Below are 17,795 nucleotides of genomic sequence, written 5' to 3' on the forward strand. Positions count from 1 at the left end.
GATTTGGCAGAGTAACTACAGCTGGATGCCCTTCCTAACACCAACCACTCCGAGAGTGTATTGGGTGCTTTTACGTGCCACCGGCACGAAGGCCAGTCAGGCAGTACTGGCAACGACCACGCTCAAAATGATGTATTTTACATGCCACCTGCACAGGAGCCAGTCCAGCGGCACTGGCAACGATCTCACTCGAATGTTTTTTCCCGTGCCAGTAAGGCAACACTGGTAGCGATATCGCTCAAATGGTGCTATTTACGTACACACACACCCATGCTAGCATGGAAGGCGGGCGTTAAATGATGACATATACACCCAAAAATGGTTTCAATGGATATTTAATCCTGGCAGTTACCATGTTAACTCTTAGATCGGTTGTCAATGCTAGCTAACCACAGCAAATGTTGGTGATACTTGAGTTAGTGATAATTTACTAGACTCAGTTATTATCCTCACTTGATAAATCCAAATGTCCTTTAAGGGACTGCATAGTTTCCATAGAGAAAATAATGAAATTAATAAAGATCAGGAGAACGTAGATTAACACATCCATATTTTATTATACAGTTATTTGTAGTATTCTTCCCTTGGACCGACACATTTTGGCTGCATTTGCTGCACACTTATGTGTGCATCTTAGTGTTAATTGTTGGTGCAGCTTCTTCAGGGTCGTTGTTTGCTGTTGTTCGAAGATCATTTGAAGAAAACTACGAGACTGACTGAATAGGAATCTTTCAGGAGGTATAAATGGTTATATTTCCTCATGACCTGAAGATTACCTCAGTCAGTTAGGTATTTATTGCTGGGTTTGGTCTTTAAAATATGTCAAATTTAAGGGTTCCGGTGAACTCCTTAGTATTATAGTTCAGCTTACTATTCTGCCAATTTAGAAGAGTATTCTTTTTTTTTTTGAGGTTTTCAATTGCATTTCTGGTTTATTACTTATTTTTATAATTATTAATCTATATGTTTATAATTTTCTTGTTGTATATGAAATTAAATATCCTACCTATAGTTAATTTTATTAAATGCAATCTTACAAAGGAAGAACACTGCAAATAGCTGTATAATAAAATATGAATGTGCAAATCTGTTCTCCTGATCTTTATTAATACATATTTACATACACACACACAAACAACAGCCTTCTGTTCAGTATCCATCCAACAATATCACTCAGTTTGGGGTTAGGGTTAGGGTTAGGGTTATGCTTGAGTTACTGTGCAGCAGGCAAGTGGGAGCATGTAGTTCATTTGCTTAGTTTCATCTTTATGTCTGTTTTCATATGCTAAAAGGGTAGACAAATATATTTTTGAGCTACAATTTTACAGCAAGATGCCTTTCCTGTCACCAACTCTCAACTGTTTCCAAGCACGGTAATATTTCCCAATGCTTTTCAGAGAAGATTAGAAATGAGCAACATCACTTGCATGATCATGAGACTTGTTTACTGCCATCACTTAAAGTCAAGACAAGGATACATACACACACAACAGGCTGCTTTCAGTTTCCATTTACCAAATCTAGTTTGAAGGCTTTGGCTATCTCTCTGATATATATATATATATATATATATAGTCTTTCTAAAAATAGCATGTCCATAAGAGATTTTTTTCTCAAATGAAAACCACTATAAATTGTCTGCCAATGGTGTATATGTATGATACTTGGATGGATACACACACACACACACATAAATGCTCTTTTCTTTTACCCTTGTAAATAAACAAACTTAACATAAAATTAAAGGCATAATAAATTTGATCTACTTTATGCTATTTCCGAAAAAGTTGGTGTATAGAATATAAAATGAAGAACAAAACACAGACCTAATTTCATATATTACAGTGATGTTATTCTAGAAGATAGTATAATATTAAAATAAGGCACAATAATAATAATAATAATAATTTTCAATAGTAACAATGGCAAGTTATATACCTTAGCCTTTTCTCGTTCCAACCGAGAAGGAAAATTCTTTTCTGGTGTAGTTTCTGGTGTGCTAGTCTCACAAGAAATTGGTTTAAATGCTGGAATGGTTTTGATGTTGGCATCTTTCTTCTGAAAATATGATAAAGTAGTCTAAAAAAATATAGCATCAATCTATAGTTACAAATATATCATGCTAAAAAACGCATAACCAAAGACAATAGCTGTAAATTAATCAAATATGATGATGATGTATGCAGAAAGAGGATAACGGACACATAATGCAGATGGATGATGTATGTTAGTTAAAAATTGCTTCAATTTGCAAGAAATTGGTTGTCAGTCATTGATTCCCTATTTATTTTAATTTTACATTCAAGTAACTGCTTCAACTTGTTTGCTACTTCATTTCTGTTAATTCTAAATCTAATTATTAAAAAAAAAAAAAACGTAATCTTGTACAATTAGAGATTAACTTGAGATCCTCAGAGATAGTGACAAAGATGATGGGTAATTTCTTCTACCAAAACTAAAAAACAGAGCATTGCATATAGCAAAAATACTGAATAAACTTTTTCTTTCATCATATTTCTGACATATTCTCCATTATTAGTTTCATAAATTTATGAAACATTAAATTTACCTAACAAACTGTTAATATCCTATCTATGGCAGTAGTGGTATAAATATAAAAATTAAAAACTTCAAATATTATAGAAAAAGATAATTCAATATTCAGAGTTTGTTGGGATTTCATGTAGAATCTCTTAATCCCCTAAATGTTTATATCTGAAATCCACTTAAAGCATGCCTTGCCAACTTCATAGATCGCCTGATATCTAACCACTATAGAGTGAAGTGTTAGACAATACAATATGAATTAGTCTGGCACTAGAGCACAGAGCAGTCCTCCGGCTCATAGAATCCTGTTGATTCATCTAACTTATGCCAGCACAGAAAATAAATATTAAATGATGATTTTATTTTTTATGTGTGTACGCACACATGATGATGATGACAGACACTAATTAATGATACTTTCTTTCTCTAGCTGCAAATAAACAAATATAGCATTAAATACATCAAAGGATAATTTGAGGGAAAACTGACACATTGGGCATATAGAGTTTCCCATCATTGTGGATTAGCCACTTTTCTGCTATTGTCTGACTTCAGCTTTGTTTGCATATGGAGAGCTAAAAATGTATAACATGTATTTTCTACTACAAAATCAGATTCATTTCATAAATTCTTTATAATAACAATGTAGGCCATGTCAGAAATGTGGTTGAAATTAAAGTCTATTCTATACTTTTCCATCATCAAATGCACTTTCCTCATAACTAATATAGGAAATAAAATCAGAACTTGGCTTGAAATTATTTAACTCTGCCATGTTTGTACAAAATATGTGCATTATATTAGCTGGTTTCTATTCACTGAAAAAGAAAGAGAACTATAGGCATATTAAAGACCTCAATACTAATTATGAAGAAAGCATAACATTTTTGTTCAATATCAAAGAAAGATGTACACAGGAAATCAAAACTGTGTAACAGTCAAAAACTAAGCACACAAAAATGTAGTTACATTTTTGGCACACACAGGTAACCAAAACTTTTTCTTTCATCATATTTCTGACATATTCTCCATTATTAGTTTCATAAATTTATGAAACTGATTTGACTGAAACATTAAATTTACCTAACAAACTGTTAATATCCTATCTATGGCAGTAGTGGTATAAAGATAAAAATTAAAAACTAAATGCACGAGATATAAAAAGAAGTTAGCAGTTGCAGCATTCATGAAATGAAATCTACAAACTGGACAGCTCACTAGATGTAGTAGTTTCTGTTACCTAGATGACTTATAAATACCAAAAGAGTAGTGAAAACATAGTAACTGGAATAAGAAAAAGGTAGAAGAAATTGAGAGAGTTATCAATTCTTTTGACAACAAAGAGTTTCTCTGTACATACAACTGACAGTCTGTACAAAGCACATGTAAGAAGCATAATGCTGCAAAATTGTGAGACAAGAGTACTGAATACAGAAGATGTACAAAGACAGAAGAGAAATTTGATTTTTGAACATACAATAAAAAATTTGCAAGAAAAGCAAGTGACCTACATATGCAAGTAAGAACTAAAGGCACTAGTCAATGTATGCAAAATGAGTGGCTGCACTGGTATGGATGTGAATGAATGAGGAGTGCCGAGTGAAAAAATACTATACAGTCATCATCATCATCGTTTAACGTCCGCTTTCCAGGCTAGCATGGATTGGACGATTTGACTGAGGACTAGCAAGCCAGAAGGCTGCACCAGGCTCCAATCTGATCTGGCAGAGTTTCTACAGCTGGATGCCCTTCCTAATGCCAACCACTCCGAGAGTGTAGTGGGTGCTTTTACATGCCACCGGCACGAGGGCCAGTCACATGGTACTGGCAACGGCCTCACTCAAGAAGGTGTTTTTTACGTGCCACCTGCATGGGAGCCAGTCCAGCAGCACTGGCAACGACCTCGCTTGAATGATTTGCTAACATGCCACCAGCACAAGTGCTAGAAGGTGACGCTGGTAATGATTATGCTCAAATGATGCTATTTACGGACCACTAGCACGGGAGCCAGACAGTTGCTCTGGCAATGAACACGCTCGGACAGTGCTGTTAGTGCTCCACTGGCGCAGGTGCCAGTCATCGAATATGGTCCAATTTCGATTTCGATTTAACTTGCCCCAACAGGTTTTCACAGGCAGAGTTTAGTGTCCAATGAAGGATAGGTTGGCATGGGTGCTAGTCGTCGGATTCAGTTCGATTTCGATTTCAGATGACAGCGGAAAATAACTATAACAAAGGAACACCAAGGAAATAATGAAGTTTGTTCTCAGAATGTAGAACCTCACATAAGGCAATATGCAGACCTGTCCAATATGATGCCAATATGAAAAAACAGGAATTAAACTTCTTATGACAATGAAACCAATTTTGTAGTAGTACTAAGCATAGGGTAATACAAGATTTTGGAAGAAGTAATATTAATGCCAAAAACTAACAAAAGATCTTTATAATTTTTTAAGATAAATTATAAAAGAATTTTTACAAAAATACACTAATTTCAAAGATAATTGTATATAATATTTCAAACCAAATATGTACATATACACGCATGGAACCTAATACAGCCTGTCACATGGTTGGGTTGTTGACTAAACTGGCAACCTCACCAAGCAAACTTGCTAAAGAGGATAGTTACTGGACACCCTGTGGGGTAAAAAACAAGACCCATCAAAGGGCAGAGGAACTCACAAGAGTCAACAACCATCCAAGTGAGGTCTGCTGCTCATCAGTCTCATGGCATACTTGCACCAACTGTTGGTATCAGCAGTACCAAAGTGTGAATGGTCCCATACAAGCTATTACCACTTTAAACAAGTAACTCAGTGGGCTGCTCAAGAGATTTGATTACTCCACATTTTACAAGATCATTCTGAGAAGGAAAATTCTTTGGTCCCTATGCATTGAATACAACAAAAGAGTCCATCACATGCATATAAAGCTATTTACTCCATTCATTTGCAAGGTATTTTGTATATATCAAGATTGTTTTAAACATCTTAATATGATTATTAACCCTTTTGATACCTACCAATGGTAACAAAAGGGTTAAACAATGTTTAAGAATAACTTAGCTACTACCTTCATTTTTATTCAAATCAAATATGATAAACCAACCTTCTATTTGAGGAAGCATGTAATTGAACATTCAAAAATAGAACAAAATCTTCAGAGAAATATTGGATATGTTAATAAAAAAATAAGATGACTCACCAATTTTTTATAATGATACATACAGTATCCACAATATTTAACATTGTCACCATAATTTCCAGCTTCTTCACATAATAGACCTTGTGCTTGAGCACTGAAAGAAATGTAATTATTCAGAGACAAATCAAACAAAAACAAAATTTTGGTTAGTGAAAACTAATCAAGTTACAAAATTCTCATTTTAATTCAAGAATATTTCAATTGTATGTATTGCAATTTAGGTTGTAATGGAACCGTTTCAAGTTAAAAAAGAAACAGTATAAAATCTATCAATTCATGGACTTTCACAACCTTACCAGGTGACATGGAAATTTTGTTTACATCCATTTTTGTTGCATTGCATACAAGCCCCTGTAGCAGCTTTACTTTCACGACTTTGTTCTTCACAAATATAACACACCTGAATAACAAATATATAAATATTTAGAAAATCAATATTTTACTTTTAAATTATATTACATATTTAATTATAACCACTACTTTGAAAACAACAACACATAATTTTATAACTTATTAAATTTTCAGTAAATATATTTAGTAGAAAAGGTTACAGAAATTTTTATTACTTAAAAGAAAAATTAAATTTGACCAAATGTGATTTTAGAGTAAAAAATAGAAAATAATTAAAAACAGACAAAACAAGCAGAATGTAGTAAAATATTACAGTATACACCATTGTATAGACATGAGCATTTTACTTTCTTTTTTCCCTGTTTTCTCAAGCTAGCATGAACAGGTATGAAAATATGAACAATTGCTAGTAATCATGGACCTCATTCATTTTATGTCCATTTTTCTTTATGCTAGCATGGGTTAGATATATTACTGAGGTCTTGTTTTACAGCCAGATGTCCTTCCAGTTGCTGACCCCAACCTGTTTTTCAAGTAATTCAACACAGCTTCCAAGACTCATAATTAACAGATGATTTGTTGACAAGGAAATGAGAGTAGGATCACCATATGTAGCTCAGTGAATTTTTTTTGAAGAAGTACAAATGTAAACATTCACATAGACGTGTGTGTGCATGCACACATCATTGACATCATTCAACATTCCCTTCCATGGCTATCTTAACTACCTATCACTCACAATCTCTTTCATTAATGAATATTATCCTCCTATACTTTTAGCTGCCATTCCCAAGCACCCCTCCCCAGCTCATTATTGACCGTCATATTTCCTTAATTTCAACCCACAACTACTCACATCTTTCCCTCTCTTTATCCACAGTCAATACTATCTCTCCCATCTCTCTCTCCTTTACCATATTGTCACTCCAACCATGCTGTTTCCCCTTTCATATTCTGGTCTCTTCATCTTCTGCAATTACTTTCCTACTCACCTTGAAAAACACAGACAAGACAAAGTAGTGAGGACCACTTTGTAATGCAAGAATAAAAGGCAACCTCACTAATGTTGGTGCCATGAGATGCACCAAATACATTCTGTAAAGTAGTCGTGGAACAAGCCCAGTAGCTGTAGGGTTAGGAGAAGCCTTTATTCTTGTTTGTCAAGGACACCACAAGCTCTATAATGCAGATGCCATGATAAAATGTACCCCTGTCCATTGTAAAATAGTTGATGTAGGAAGAACATTGAACTGTAGAAATTGAAACATACTATGAGATGTGTACCCCTGAATTATCTAGGAGGGCAATGACACCAATTAAGAACTAATTCAAATCGTAACAACCCACTCAACCCATGCCAACATGGAAAGTAGTGTTAAACGATAAGGTTTCATCAAACTAATTCATTTCTCTCATGTCTTATTTGATGAACCTCTACTACAGATACCATCTACCACCAACTTACAAAATAAAATTATGGTAAAGGAGTACACTAAGAAAATGAAATGAGAAAATTTTATCTTTTTCTTGCAAGTATTTATTTATTCAAATGTAATGCAATCAGTTACTTTAACTTCACCTGAGTTTTATACATTATTCTATTATTTCTTTGATTTTAGTCACTAGACTATAGCCATGATAAGGCACCACCTTTTATTTTAGTTAATCATAGCAATCCCAGTATATATTTCTGCCTGGAACCATTTTATTGATTGACTAAGTTGCCATTCTGAAATAATACTGGTTATTTTTATCTATCAATGCTGTCAAGCACATAAATGCAAGCATACATACATCATACACAAACATGTATATATGACAGCCTTCTAAACAGTTTCCATCCTCCAAACTCCATTCTCAAAGTATTAGTCAATCCAAAGCTATATTAGAGGAAACTTGCCTTATGTGCCTTGAACCCCAAAACATTTAACTGCAAAGCAAAATTCTCAATTACACAACCATACTTGCACCTATATCTCTACACACTTCATTAAAATTGTCTTTGTTATCACACAATCCCATCTTCAATAATCATATGATGATTCTTTCATGAATTGAAGGTAAAGATAAATTATCACATTGTCAATGTTGATATGGAATTAAATGAAGTATGAAGCAAAAAAGCTCAATACCAACATACCTTGTTTTAACCATTTAGCTAAAACAATTTATAAAAACTTATGATATCCAAAATTTAAACAAAAGCATTTTAAATAAAATTCAAATGAGAATAAATTGGAAAAATTACAAAATGTTGAGTTGTAAAGAGAATAAAAAACACAGTTATTACTTTGTCTCTAACCTTATTGAACCTTTCTTGGGGAACATTCTTTAATACAATTGGTTCCATAGTTTGTACATTAGCAAACCATGCTTCAGGAATAAATAGTGCACAAACAACATGACACCACCCTAGAAAATAGAAAAGTAAGAATTATTGCACCAAATTCAAGTAAAATTGGAATATGAGCTAATACAGGCAGACACATAGATATTTATACAGAAACGTACACTCAAAGTCAGTAGAAGATGTATATCTTTATTGAAAACTCCTCTGATAACAGGAATAAGCTTTCAAATAAGTTGCAATTGTAATTTTTATTGATAAATAATTTATGAAATTATTTATCAATAAAAATTACAATTGCATCCCTACTTTTTCCAGTAACATTATCATCATTGGTTAATACAATAATAGTAGTAATATAGCCAGTAACAGAAGAACTGATTAAAAATTTAAGAGAATACTGTATTTATTTGTTATATGCACTCCTGTATACAACACACTAATAATAATAATAATAGACAATAAAATATTGGAAAATAAAACAGTTCTAGAGCAATGTTTCCCCTAATTTACTGCAGTAGGTTTGTGCCAAAATTTGTACACAACGCTAATTTCTGCATATCTATGTGAGTAAAAACCACTCAAATTTTTTAATTTAAAAACGTCCAATTTCCCTTTACCTTGTGTACATTTTCCTCCTTTCCCAGTTATAAAATGTGAGCATTCACATAAGTACACAACTTAGAGAGAACACTGTTCTAGACTACAATACACACTGACTTTCTATAGTATTTCAATGTATGGAAAAAGGATTGTTTAGTCAGATTTATTATAATTACTGTATAAAATACTTTGGAAAAATTCACACTTCCTAAATGAGAAAAACTGTTAATTCCAAAGTGACTTTTGCACTTTACTGTTTTAGGCCTTAAAAGTGCAACATTTGTAAAGGCAATACAGTGGAAATCACATAATCATGATTTTCTTTTTTCTAAATCAATTTGATTTTGATAGGTGAGTGCTTAAATACGTCTTTACTTAATTTTACTATTCAGTTTTTTCAGTGAAGCACACACTATGATGATGTCACAGGAGGACAAAGCATTTATAGTTTAAGGGTGGATTTTTAAAAAATACCTCTAACTTTTTGTTTTATGCATTATTTTACTTAAATGGTTTCTTATAAAGCAAACAATCAAAGTCTTCATTTTCTGTTTTTAAATTTAAAGTGTTGCAAGATTCTGAATCTTAAAATGAAAAAGCATTTTCAATTTTCAGATAGTAAAATAAACCCATTTTAAATCATTCCATTTTCATGAGAAACAAATTGTTTTGACATTGTTAAAATTTTTAACAAAATGAAAATCACAAAACAGTGTTTCACTGCAACAATACCAACTTTATTTTCTCAATATTTCATGTTAATTATTACAAGCACACTTTTGCGATATTTTGAGGATATTAGATCAATACAATCCAATGTGGGTACATTTTTCAGATACAATAAATATATAATACACCATTATATACTTATATAAAAGTGGCACCATTAGATAGATTGCACCTCTTTTGTGTTTATGATAGTTTAGCCTGTGCAGAAGTTGCATGTTGCTTCCTATAAATACTGCTTATAACTTCACTTACAATTGCATTTAAATAATAAATACATTTAGCTAGCCAAGTAAAGTCCTGCAAAGATAGATATTGCAATAAGTTTCTATCATCTATGCTCAGAACAGACAAACCAACCAGGGCTTTTAAATCAGAACTCCCAACTGAATGGCAATATATGCACCATCAATAGAAAACTTCCTGTATTTTTTTTTTTTTTTGTACATGTAAAAGCATATGACAGAATAGTTGGCTTATATGGAAATCTTTGCTCAATGACCTATGCACTATATGCACAGCTATAAGACACTTTATGCATCAAGAACTCTGCAGTTATGTTTGAATTATGAACTACACACTCTAAAGTGATATCTTATGTTTTGCTTCTTCATTCTTTCGAATATACATATAGAGATACAATATCCAGGCAGGTACTATTCAAGCCCTTAGTTATAGTCTAGGTGAAGATTAACCACATTGAGTTGTAATGAGCACCTAGAATTACTTGAGATAAGCAATCCCCCTGTATTTTATCCGATAGATAAATTCTGAGTTCGCGTCTCTCGATTATGTATATTTAACCAAGTGTATATTTAATATAGTAACAATGAATATGGGATTAGTACATCTGCATAACTTTTTTTTATTATTTCTAGTCAAGTACAGTATATTCGATTTAAATTTGCCTGATGCACATTTCTGCTGCACAGGCATCTAGGAATTGCATTTGCATCAAGTTACTTTCAATTTGTGATTAGTCTTTATTCATTTACTTGTTTCAGTCATTTGACTGCAGCCATGCTGGAGCACTGCCTTAAAGGGTTTTAGTCGAAGAAATTGACCCCATGACTTATTCTTTGTAAGTCTAGTACTTATTCTATCAACCCTTTTGCTGAACCACTAAGTTATGGGGACATAAACACACCAGTATCGGTTGTCAAGCGATGGTGGGGAGACAAACACATATAACTATATACATATACATACATACACACACACACACACACACGATAGGCTTCTTTCAGTTTCTGTCTACCAAATTCACTCACAAGGCTTTGGTTAGCGCGAGGCTATAGTAGAAGACACTTACCCAAGGCGCCACGCAGAAGGAATGAACCTGGAACCATGTGGTTGAGAAGCAAGCTTCTTACCACACAGCCACCCTGCGTCTACGCAGATTTTTTCAAGGTCCTTCCACTGAAGAGGATTAAAGTGAATTAAATGCATGTAGTTTGGACTAGTGATATATTATTGTCCAATGCTACAGTTTTGAATGCAAAGTATGAGACAGGAGGGTTTGGTAATCTGATATGGCGATAAAAATTACTATGACGTTGACCCTCTTCTGACCCCAGGTTTGAACTTCGAGAATGAAACCCCAAACATTGAATAGGGCCGCCACCTTACTTACCCAGTACCTGCAATTGCCAACTCCGTCTCTGTGAAAGACTGAAATTCTTCACATAACTGCAACATCCATCAACAAGAAATACAAACTATCTTATTACTGCCATAAGATGTACACCCTCTTGTTGAACTTCAAACCACTGACTACCAAAAACCCAGATAGATCAAAAACAACACGCTAACCTTATGCATCCCCTGTAACCATGCACACACATACCTATGTATGTATCCCCCCCCCCAGGCAACATCAAACTTCAATCCAACACAAAATTCCCACCACCCCCAGATATGCTATTGCAATCACATTAATATACTCGTCATACTTGCATACATATACATGCACACATCAGATATAAATATACATGCATGTATACATGTTCTTTCAGACAAAAATGCACACATTCATATGTACTTTATTTATATATGCATGTGTGTTTTGAATGTAGAAACAAATATAGAAATTTTCTATTGGCTAGTTTTAAGATGCTACACAAATTACCAGTCAGTTAAGACTTGTGATTTAAAAGCAGTGGTTTGTCTCTCTGTGCTGAGTGTAGATCATACAAACTCACTGCAACAATATCTAAGGTTTCAGGACTGTTGGAATTTTTAAGGATATATTTTCTTATTTTTCTCGGATTAATTTATCTTTCTAGAGGCCAACAGACTGACTGAGAAAGTAATCTTTATACGAGACAGATGCAAAGAAGCAGTATGTACTATGAATGAGCACACAAGAAATAGATTTTTTAAAATGCTCAAATGGCTCACTAGAAATAGCTGTTAGCTTTTGTTATCTAATAGGTGGTTGCATTGAAAGTATAGAAGCTAGCATGCTCTGTTGGAATGTAATTGGATAGGAATGACAAAATACAAATGCACTGAGAGAAAATGAGAGTATAAGAGAAATGTGCTGAGAGAAAAACTGAACAAAAGCAGAATCCAATGTAGTGTGTAAGAAAGAACACTGCATAAGTATGGACATGTGATACATATGAATGAGGGCAGCTATATAAAGAGACGTCAAATATTTAAGGTGGATGGAGCTTGCAAAAGAGGGAAACCCAAGAAGACATGGGATGAAATAGTGAAGGTTGATCTTAGAACCTTGAACTTCATGGCGATGACAAAGGACTGGGATGACTGGCAATATGCAGTTCTCAAGAAATCCAGCTCACCTTGGTGTAGAGATATGATAAACTTTGAACAGTTAGTCTCAAGTGAACAGCCAAATCTATTTCATAAATGTTTAGTATTTTATTATCAAGCATTAAAGGCCAAGAGTGGGATCCTCTGGAAGCCTTTGATATATTCCTGATTGCATGTTTTTGTAAAGTATGAAGTTTTCTTACTTTTGACTCTTGACACGACCTCAAGCTATGTTACCATATATTAAATATGGATTAACAGAAGCAAAATATAACATTTGTGTTGCGTTGTAGTTCAAAAACTTGCACCCCTGGAGATTATTCCAATTTTTGTTGATAGTTTGAATTCTATTGCTTGAATGTGCAATTTCCAATTCAAATCAATAAGGATTCCCAGAAACTTTGTCTATCTAAACCTTTAGATTCTTTTTGGGCTAAAGTGAAGCATTTGGGGCTGTAAAGGCAGATATTGTCTTTAGCTGGCAGACAATAGAGTGTACTTAGTTTTATCTATGTTCAGAGAAAGTTTATTAGCTGAATGCCAATTATTTATGAGTGATAACTGGTTGTTCATTTCTTTGAATAATGTGCAGTAATGTTTACCGGCTAAGAAAAAAATTCATATCATCAGCAAACGAGATTTAGAAATAAAACTGTGTGGTGTATATCATTAGCATATATAAGAAAAAATTGGGGACCTAATACTGAGCCTTGAGGAATACCGCAAGATAGTGAGCTGTACCTGGATTCAGTGTATTCAATTTGCACAAACTGGTATCTATTGCCTAAGTAACTTTTGAACCATGATAGTTCTTTCCCAGTAATTCCATAATTTTCAATTTTTTTATGACTATTCTATGATCAACAGTGTCAAAAGCTTTACTGGGGTTGATAAAAACTCCAATTGTAACATTTATTTGACATAGCTATTGTGATGTCGTTAATGGGTTCTATCAGCCTGTACATCGAAATTCTTTTGTAAACCAAATCGTTTAAAATAATAAAGATTATTTTTCTCAAAGAAATCGTAAAGACAAGAGTGCATGAGTCTCACTAGCAATTTGAAGAAAACAGATAATAGTGATGTTGGTCAGTAATTACCAACTTCTGTCTTTGCTCCTGATTTAAAAAGCAGCATGACTTTTGCCATTTTCATTTTATGTGGAAATACTCCAGATGCTCAGTGGCATTTCTGCTGGCTTTAAGTTTTGAGTTCAAATTCCCCCAACTTTACCTTTCACCTTTTAGTGGGTTGTGAAAATACCATTCAAGCACTGGGGTCAACATAACTGACTTTCCCCTTCCCCACAAATTTTCAGACCCTGTACATATAGTAAAGTGGATTATTATTGTTGTTGTTACTATTCTGCTGCTCTTCACTCCCTCAAACTTTCTGCAAAGTCTATTATCTCCTCTCCTCTACCTATCCACTAACTCAAATATATCAGTGACCACCCCTCAACCATATCTTATTTCTACAGTTGTCACCTACTCTTCCCTACCTTCACAACTTATCCCTCAACACTTGTTATCTGTTATATTGACCCTCTCACCCTTTCTCTATCTATCATTCATGCAATCCCTACCCAACCACACTTCCTGTCCTCCTGTCTCCACTTACTTCTATATCTTGAGAGTCCACCCTGACACTTCACCACCACTATTTATAAAATCTTTCTAGCTCCAACCTAGCCACACCAACCCTCTCTCTTGGTTTCTTGTGGTAGAGCTACAAGAAACCAGTTCTGTTCTGGCTCCTTTCACACTTTGAACCCTCATTCAATAGCATAAAGCCATCTCCCTCTTTATTGTAGTCCCACTCAAAGGGAATCTTAGTCTTACAGGCTACATAGCAACCTCACTAGTGTTGATGCTATGTAAAAAAGGACCCAGAAGCTGTAAAGTGGTTGGCATTAAGGGCCAGAACAGACATCAGAGCACAATGTAATCTTTAGAATCATCAGTTCCTCTCAAACTATCGAAACTGAGGCAGTATGGAGCATACATACATACATACATATATATACTGTTGCATTTCACTGCTTACTGTTCAATTTTTGTGCTAGCAAACTATCATGAAACATTGTCAATTTCAGCCAAGTCCAAACTATTTTCTTTTGTTAATATGTCTTAAAATTCAACTCTCTTGCATTTTCTCTCTCTTTCTCACACTAAACAGCAAATGTCATGCAGTTTGCAAATGTATAAATTAATTATATTTATTATGACTTTATAATAATGGTTTAAGTGTTGTCTTACAAACCAAAGATGAATCTAACATCGCAGAATATTTAATAAAGTTGATGGAAAGTATTATTATATTTAAATGGATATTAAATGATGATGATGAAAGATGATAACACTTTCTATCAGCTTTATTAAATATTCTGCAATTCATAAGAAAATATTAAAATCATTATTATAAAGTTGTAATAGAAATAATAATCCTTTCTACTAAAGGTATGAGGCCTGAAATTCTGGGGAGGGGTTTAGTTGATAACTCCTACCCTCACTCTCATGCTTAACTGATACACCAGAAAAATGAAGATAATAATGATACTAATGGTTTCAAATATTGACAAGGCCAGCAGTTTTTGAGGGGAGGAGAAAGTCAATTACATCAACCCCAGTATCTGACTGGTATTTTTTTTATCGACTCCAAAACGATGAAAGGCAAAGTTGACCTTAATGGAATTTGAACTCAGAATTTCAAGGTGAACAAACTGCTGCTAAGCATTTTGTCTGGAATGTTAACAATTTTGGCAACTCACCACCTTAAAGAGAAAACTCACATCATTCATGACAATTAAATATCCTATCTGTTGTAAATCATACACCAAGGTAACATCACAATAATAATAATAATTTTATTTCATTAGAGCACTTTTTCCAGTCATTAGATAATTTCAAGTAGAGAATACAGCATATGTGTCTGCACTTTTTACCCACTTTCCCAACACCTGCCCACCTCTTACCATCATCTTTAATAACGATATACAATTTGTTTCCCTAGCAACTCAAAACTTCTCCTTCCTCTACGTATGATGTATGGGTCTACTTCTTTCTGCCATCCCACACTTATATGCACATGTATGTGTGGAGTATAAATGTATGTATGTGCATGTATTATATTACATATAAAGATATGAAACATATTTGAGGGGGGAGTTACACAGACATTCTTGGTCATTGTTTGCTGTGCATCTTCTCTCCTTCCAACAAGCCAGAACCCCCTCCTCCAACTCCCTCATTTTCCCCATTCTTCTTCTCTTCCCTTCCTTTCTCCTTGCAGGCATTTGCAAGAGCCTTCTGCCAGCTCACAACTGTTCACAAAAATCTTCCTTTAAATTGCTGACAGTAGTTCCCCAACTACCCTTCTACTCTTCCTGCCAACTCCACAACTTTAGAGCTGCTACAATCCATTTTGGCCAGTAGACATGTGCTGTGTGCAAGAGGTAAGATGGAGGAAGACCTCCAAAAGACTCCTCACAGACAAAGAACAAAGGCACAAATTCCACTAGGTAGACAGTAGTGATGGAGTGGACAGCCTAGGCATACTTTTGGCAGAGAAATGGGTAGGTAAATTAATTGAGGCAGTCAGAGTGTGATAGAATAATTGAACTGAGGCTAGTTTTGGATAAACAACAATTTCTGCCAAAGCTGACAGACAAACAGGACAATTTCATGAGCTCATTTTGCAGATTACCTCAATGACAATGAACTTATTATCATGGCTGGTGACTTCAATGGAGATCCAGCAGCATTCCAAAGGATTCCAGGGTATACATAGAGGTTACAGCTTTGGTTCTAGAAATGAGGAAGGAACAAAGCTGATGGAGTTCTGTAATGCAAATGACTTGATGATCAGCAACACTAACTTCACAAAACCTGACAGCCACTGGATCACCAATCAATCTGTTTGGCACACAAGACAGACTGACTACATTCTCAATAGAAAACAGGATAGACAGATCTTGTGAATGCAAAAACTTCCCCTGGCGAAGAATGTACAACCCAACATTAGTTGGTAACTTCAGACTAACAGCTACAAGGACCCAGAGACATAGACCAATCTGGAAAAAGTAGATATGAAAGCCTAGAGATCCAGCAAACAATCAAAAATTTAGAGAGACTTTAGTTAAAGTTTTGACAAGAAAGAAAAGAAGACAGAGATGTATAACAAACTTCTTAGAGAACAATCTACTGAGAGACACAGCCAGATCAAAGGTGGAACAGTGAGGTTGAAAGAGGTATAAAATGAAAAGACAAACTTGGAAGGACTGGAAAAAAAGAGGCTGTAGGAAATTGTACCAGGTTAAGAAGAAGCTAGTTGTCAGGTCTACATAGCAAAGAAGGAAGTAGGAAAGGGCTATGCCAACAATGTGAGGATCAAAGGCATGAGGAATTCCAGATTGTAAGACAGTGCATCAGAGAAGATTAAGAGGCTGTATGTGAGAAAAGTTCAAAAAAGCATGTCAGGATTTTTGAGTGCAAAAGGACATTTCAGACTGCTACCTTGCACTGTGGAATAAAGTCAAGATGTACATCACTGCCTTCCCAACATCATATTTTGTAGATTAAGGCTTCAATGCAGCTGCCCAGATTCTTTCTCAGCAAACGAAACAGGCTGAAAATTATTGAAAGCTAGGATCTAAAACTACTTCTTAGTACATTTCAGCCAGATGCACAATGTACATCCATTGCATTGAAAATATGAAAACAACGTAGTTACAAGTGAAATGTTAATTTACTCTTTCATATTTTAAAAACAAATAATGGGCTTAATAAGGTTAAGTTTTATTTGTGAAATACAGTTGTCTTGAAATTGCAGCAGAAAGAAGTCTATGTTGGCGGCGGGACACACACTCTAGAAATGTGACTTGTGTACCAAGGAGTCAATACTTCAAAAAGTTTAGGGACCACTGATTTATATAATTATGAAATTTGCATACATAAAAGTGTGTGTTATTAACATCATCAGGAGAAAAGAATGAAAAACAATTTTTTTTTAAATTCTTTTCTCCTGATGATATAGGTAACACCTTACTTTTAATTAACTAATTATGTATGTTAATAATGTAATTATATAAATGATGTTTTCTACTGAAACAGCTACTGAACATAAACTATGAATTGTTTGTAAAAGCTATGCTTTTCTGCTTTTCATTGTAAATATGCTGCTCTCAAATATTGTGTTAGGCGATCCTGTGTGTGTGTGTGTGTGTGTGTGTGTG

At 34.3% G+C, this 17,795-nt stretch overlaps 1 protein-coding gene across 7 annotated transcripts in view; it reads right to left on the reverse strand.

Annotated features, from left to right (window-relative positions):
• LOC106877920 (protein AF-10) overlaps positions 1-17,795 on the reverse strand; it is a 70,508-nt gene that overhangs the window by 33,545 nt on the left and 19,168 nt on the right. For 3 of the 7 annotated variants that reach the window (XM_014926989.2, XM_014926985.2, XM_014926982.2), the window contains exons 4-7: positions 8,399-8,520; positions 6,054-6,157; positions 5,758-5,851; positions 1,939-2,079 (exon numbers count right to left, since the gene is read on the reverse strand). In XM_014926989.2, the coding sequence (XP_014782475.1) occupies positions 1,939-2,079; positions 5,758-5,851; positions 6,054-6,157; positions 8,399-8,520 (461 nt within the window). The remainder of the gene's footprint in view (positions 1-1,938; positions 2,080-5,757; positions 5,852-6,053; positions 6,158-8,398; positions 8,521-17,795) is intronic. The other 4 variants (XM_014926988.2, XM_014926987.2, XM_014926983.2 and 1 more) reach the window with 3 other exon arrangements.

This window comes from Octopus bimaculoides, chromosome 8 (assembly GCF_001194135.2).
Source record: "Octopus bimaculoides isolate UCB-OBI-ISO-001 chromosome 8, ASM119413v2, whole genome shotgun sequence".
Classification (NCBI taxonomy): Eukaryota; Metazoa; Mollusca; class Cephalopoda; order Octopoda; family Octopodidae; genus Octopus; species Octopus bimaculoides.